Genomic DNA, 6,000 nt, shown 5'->3' on the forward strand with positions numbered 1-6,000 from the left:
TGACCTCAGGGAGCATAACTACCCACACTCTCAGTGCCTGGACATTGCAAAACAGCTGGTGTTAATGAGGATTGTTCTAGTATGTTATTAATGAAAAGGCTAGCAAGATTATCTCTGTTAGGAGTTTTTGGCTTTGATTCAGGAAAATACTTAAGCACATGCCTAATTCCCTAAGAGCAGATGTCACTAAAGTCAATTACTTGGGCATAAACTCAGGCACAAGCATAAGCGTTTTGCTGAATTGATGCCTCTGAAGGCAGGCCATTACTTTTTAGCTGTTTGTTTATTAACAGCTATAGCTAGATACGTTGCAAATGCTTCAGAACAGTTCTCTGTGTGCTCACAAAAATAAACATTGATATACAGAGCATTTGTGCAAGCAGGAAAAATAGCCATGCTATTGTAACTGAATCCTGTTGGGATGCAGTCCTCCCAGAGCAGACAGATGGTTTTCTGTATTTGTAGAGGTAGTGTCTCAAGTCCAATTTTTGCTCGTACCCAGATTTTTCAGCATGAGAAAAGGTCATTCTCATATGCCTGGGACCTCAGGAGTCAGTGCTGCTAAATCAGTCTTACAGAACTAGTGTGTGAAAACCCTCAGTGTGCTCAAACCTTTATCCACACGTTCCATCGTGCTCAAATAAGCACGCACTTATTTTGGCACCGTTGACATGCTTGCCATCTCCAACCCTATTACCAGGAGAGCTGATGCTGGGCCAGGGCTTTAGCAATAGCAGTTTATTTATCATTTACAAGAAATAAAGTAGATCTGTTACTTAATACACACTAGGAATTCGCACATTAAGACTGTGGCCCCTGCTATTATCTAGTTTGTTGTAATAGTGGAAAGGTTGCAGAAAGCAATGAGATAAGCGCTCTCTTCTCTGCACTGACAGCAGCAGGTCTCCTGACTCCACCCTCCCCCTGAGGTAGCTCTATTAAACAAGGACTTGACAAAGTAACTTATGAGGCTCAGCCAAGATGTTTTGCCAGGAGCCTCTGAGAGAACAGCAAGGATTGCAGCAAATGTAGGTTAAATGCAGGGTGTAAGCAGACGTGGACATCTTCAGATGCTGAGTGGCTCTAGCCAAAACAGCAGAGCCCGGGTGGGAAGCTCTCCCAGGTCCCTAGCCATTCTGTGCACCAGCGCTCAAATCTGCTTCAGCAGTAACTAGGAGCTGCAAAGAGAGTTCACGCTGCACTTCTCAGAGCCCTTGAGTGGTCCCTGTTTTCACCATGCCAATGTAACAGTGGCACAGACCCTCCTAGGGCTGGTGGGGAGCCCCTAGGAGGAAAGAGTTGTCGCCCCAGCGCTATTTTGATTTTTATTAGCACTTTAGGCTTTGTTTCAGGAGATGATCCAGTCATTCCCTCTAAACTCTGGCACTACCTAGCACGCGACTCAGACTTATGCTATGTTGCTGCAGATCCAGCAAATGGCAGACAGTGCTGCAGCAGAGATGGACAAGCTGCTGGCAGCGAAGACCAAGGAGCTGCTTGGATAAACACCATCCATATGGACACACTCCCCCTCCTAGCAAAACTGGACTGCCCCACGCCCCACTGGCCGTTCCTGCCCCGAGTCGAGAAGCCTCCGGTGACGGGCAGGGACAGCTCTCCCAGACCTCCGAGCAGATCCATGCTTTGGTCGCTTGGACTGCTGATCTTCGATTGTGTTGGAGGGATGGGAGAGCTCTCCTTGCTTTTATTTATTCAGGTGAAGAACAAAATTAGGTGAAACAAGATTAAAAATTAAATAAGAAAGATTGGAAGCTGACGGAAGGATTCCCTCAGCAGAAGCTGACATGCAGGCTGCCCTCTGCCTCCGGCATGGATCCAGCGAGAACTGGCAGGGCTTAAACCATCCAGTATTTGACCTCTCCACCGGTTTGCTTCCTACCGGGCCTGCCCAGAGCGCAGCTGCCGCCTCGCCTCGCGCCCCGGCCTGTTTGCCGTTCTGGCAGCTCTCAGCCTAGCAGTGGCAGAAGCAAGGGACGCGCAAGGGGAACCTTCCCTTCCACTGTCCTGCTGTGAACCTGGTCATATGTTTTTGCCTAAAATAAAGTCAAAATGCGACATGAGGGAACAGCCTTGAGACAGCCAGTTCCTGGTAGGTCCTTGAGTTCACTCTTCTCAAAAGAGCATTTGCCCATTGCCATTTCCAGCACAATTTTCTACAGCCTTTCCAGCAAGCGCTCCAGGAAGGCGTGGAGGAGCTCAGCACCAACTGGCGCACACTGCCAAAGCAGACACGGGAGACCATGGATTTGCAATTCCTTAGACTCTGGTGGGTTTTGGGGATAGAGAACTGAAACTAGTGCTGTCAGCATGGCTGTTTTTGCCAGGACTAAGCATGCACAGGAGAACAAAAGCCAGCGCAGGAGCTTTCTGGTGTGGACATCGGCCCTGCCCAGCCGGCTGCAGCGTGCCTGCGTGTGCCGCTGGTGTCACGTTTTACAGAGCAGAGGGGAGGAGGAGGCAGAAGCAGAACAGGGCCCTGTGCGTGGGGCGCAGCCGAGCTCCTCGCTGTGAGCAGGTACTTGCCGACAGCAGCAAACAGGTTTCCCCGCAGCCTCGCTCAGCGGTGACACAGCGGGACGGCGGTCGCTGGCAGCCCAGCCCCGCTCCCACAGCACGCCGGTTCAGAGACCACTGAGTGCTCTGCAGTCCTCAAATAAAGAACTCCCAAAAAGTGAGTCTGTGCGCAGCGGGGAGGGGGAGGAGGATGAAGGATTTACTCTGCTAGGGCCCCACATGTCAACAATTTCTCTGCTTTGTGTATTTTGGCCAAAGCGCCTACCATGATAAATGAATAAAGGAAAATGGTGAGCCCAGGGCGGTTACATGGCTCCGTAAATTGCTTTCAGCTGATTACCGTATTTCTTTTGACATTTATCAACTAGGCTTTTTTGTTGTTGTTGCAGCCTCTGCATCCCAGCAACTGCCTAGGAGTGAGGCGCTTCCCCTGTACCTGCCCGGGAGCGGTTTCTGCTCGCTGCGCAGGGCGCTCGCTGCAGCATTTCTGCAGTCGGGGTAGTCCAAGGAGCCGCTGCGAGAGCAGCTAGCCGGGACGGACGGTAGCCACGGCAGCAGGGACGCGTCCCCACGGGGATGGGGACTTCTCCTGCTGCAGGGGCTTCCCCGTACCCTTCCCCTTGCGTTCGGGGCAGCAGCCGTGGGACAGTGGGTGAACGGGCTCGCGCTGCCCTTACGCGCGTACGGAGGCGGGCAGCAGAGCTGCAGGTGCTGCGGGTGCTGAGCACCGCTGCGTGGAGGGATTTCGAGTGTTTATTGATATTCCTCACCCTGTAGCATCTGACTGCACCTAAAACCTAGCGATAAAACACACAGTGCTGCCCCAGGGCCTTTCGGAGGGCAACGGGAGGAGACACGGGACAAGCCACAACATTGGGGCAAAACCAGGGCAAAGCCAGTTTGTAGAGGCAAAGAGAGACAGACCAGCTCTAGCTGATCTTCCCACAGCAGGATGAACACACAAAAGCCCCAGCTGCAGCCCTGGCACCTTCCAGCGGCATGGGACGGTGGTGGCACCCGCCGTGCACACACTGCCAAGCGCTCGGCAGCCCCCGGGCCTGCACTGCCACCCCGCACCGGCGCCCGGGCTGCTATGAATTACCCAGCGGAGGGGAGGCTGGGCGCTCGCTGCACTCACTGCGGCTGGTCGTGCTGGCTCCAGGCTGACTCGGGGCTGATCCTGCTTCCCCTTACGCAGTACAAACGCACCTGCTCTTGCATCGCTCTGTGCCCAGGAGCGGGAGCGCAGGGGCTGCATGCTCCCGCCTGCCCCGGGGCAGGGAAGGGCGCAGAGGAAGGGCAGAAGACGACCTCCACCGGGGCCGCGGGAGCTGCGTGGAGCCTGGCGTGGCCCCAGGGCTGATAAGGAGCCGCAGCTGATGCTGCCGGAGGGCGGAGGGAGCCGCAGCTGCTGCACGTAACCGGGGAGGGAGCCGGGGCCGGGGCTGGGGGGCGGCCGCTGGGCCCAGCGTGGCTCTGGTGTCGGGACCGTGGTGCTGCTGGCTTGCAAGCGGGCCCGGAGGTGGGGAGGCCCGAGCATGGCATGAGCTGCTGCCCCGGGCTCCGTGCACTCGTCCTGCACCGCCACGTGCCCGCGGCCGCGGCCGGGGGGTTTTAGCAGGCAGCAGGGCAGGTGCCACCTTCCCGCAGCACCTCCGGCCCGCGGCGGAGGGGAGATGCGCCGCGGAGGCGAGAGCAAGGAGAAACTCCAAGGAAACTGGAAGCTCTCGACATAGTTAAAAAACAACATTGCTCTTCAAAATAGACGTGATTGCGCTCCTCGTGAGTCATCGAGCGGAGCCGCCGCGATTGCTTTGTGCCGGGGCTGCGGCGGGCGCTGATTGTGTGCTTCCCGGATCCGTGCACAACAGAGCGGGACGGCATGTCAGAGTTTACAGCTCGCATGCATTTTCAGCAGCGAGCTTTGCAAAATGTATCAATGTAATCTCTGCCTCCTATATTCCGTGTTGATTAGACACGATTTCTGGCTGGATTTTCAGAAAGCTCAAGTGCTTTTTTAATCACTACAGAAGCTCATTATTGCTTTCCAGTGACTCTTATGTCCTTCACTTCTCCTTTCAGATTAGAGTCTATAGTCAGATGAATATTGGATGATTTCATTACATACAAATGCAATCAACAGTTTTGCATAAATTTCTCCTCTTTTCTTGAGTTTCAATTGACCTCAGCACCCGTGGAGGCAGGCGCAATACACATGTAAATGAGCTGGCGTTGCCGCAAAGACACGGATGCGGAGAAACAAGATAAACTGTCAGATAATATTCAGGATTTTAAGAGATCAAAAAATACTTCCTCATTCAGCCAATCCATAAAAATGGCACCTTCAGCTGCCTGGGAATTTGCTTTTGTTTTGCTCGGTTTCTGGCTGCAGACAAAGACCGGGAACAGGCCCGGCGGCGCCGCGTGCCAACGGACGAGCCGTGGAGGCTGCCGCAGCTCTGCCCCGTGTGCTGGGAGACTCAGCCCTGCGTACCGGGATGCTCGGCCCCGGGTACTGGGATGCTCAGCCCCGTGTACTGGGATACTCGGCCCTGTGTACTGGGATGCTCGACCCCATGTGCTGGGATGCTCGGCCCCGGGTACCGGGATGCTCGGCCCCCCACACAGGGATGCTCAGCCCCGGGTACCGGGATGCTCAGCCCCACACACAGGGATGCTCAGCCCCGGGTACTGGGATGCTCGGCCCCGCACACAGGGATGCTCGGCCCCGGGTACTGGGATGCTCAGCCCCGCACACAGGGATGCTCGGCCCCGGGTACCGGGATGCTCAGCCCCGCACACAGGGATGCTCTGCCGCATGTACTGGGATGCTCAGCCCCGCACACAGGGATGCTCAGCCCCATGTACTGGGATGCTCAGCCCCGCACACAGGGATGCTCGGCCCTGGGTACTGGGATGCTCAGCCCCGCGTGCAGGGGCACCTCCTGCATCCCAACGCCTCTTCCCAAAGGCCGCCTCCGGCACGCGGCACAGGCAGGGCACAGGGGAACAATGCATTTAAAATATATTTGAACTAACACTCCACGCTAACAATCAGGGCTAATTTAAACAAACTATAATTAAACATAAAGGACCTCTTGGTAGGGAAGTCAGGGAAAACTGTCAGCAGCTGCTTTGGACGTGGAGCCCTTACCTTTAAAAGGATAATTTCTGTACTCGCGCGAGCAATCCAGCACTCCCACACTCGCGTTCGGGGGCCGGCGAGGAGAGAAACTCTTGGGTTTCTTTGGATACTTTTGTGTGCTAATCTTCCTGACAGACTTTTAATTAACAGGAGCGGAGCACGTCGCAGCGGTGAAGTCTAGTGGTGTAATTGCCTCCGCCATCAGTCCCATTAACGGCACGGACCGCCCGTCTCCGGGCCCGCCGGGAGCTCCCCCGCCGTCGCCCCCCCTCCGCGGCGATCGGGGCGAAAGAAACCCGCGAAGCGGGTAAAAAATGTCG

The 6,000-nt window shown here is 55.4% G+C and overlaps 1 protein-coding gene and 1 long non-coding RNA gene across 6 annotated transcripts in view; one reads left to right on the plus strand and one right to left on the minus strand.

Annotated features, from left to right (window-relative positions):
• MRRF (mitochondrial ribosome recycling factor) overlaps positions 1-2,834 on the plus strand; it is a 15,044-nt gene extending 12,210 nt beyond the window's left edge. For all 5 annotated transcript variants that reach the window (XM_064523923.1, XM_064523924.1, XM_064523926.1 and 2 more), the window contains one exon: positions 1,428-2,834. In XM_064523923.1, the coding sequence (XP_064379993.1) occupies positions 1,428-1,505 (78 nt within the window). In that variant the 3' untranslated portion in view covers positions 1,506-2,834. The remainder of the gene's footprint in view (positions 1-1,427) is intronic.
• Positions 1-6,000, minus strand: part of LOC135330391 (uncharacterized) — a 13,802-nt gene extending 7,802 nt beyond the window's left edge. The window contains exon 1 of the long non-coding RNA XR_010392409.1: positions 5,690-6,000. This is a non-coding gene — a long non-coding RNA (uncharacterized LOC135330391). The remainder of the gene's footprint in view (positions 1-5,689) is intronic.

Source organism: Dromaius novaehollandiae, chromosome 20, assembly GCF_036370855.1.
Source record: "Dromaius novaehollandiae isolate bDroNov1 chromosome 20, bDroNov1.hap1, whole genome shotgun sequence".
NCBI lineage: Eukaryota > Metazoa > Chordata > Aves > Casuariiformes > Dromaiidae > Dromaius > Dromaius novaehollandiae.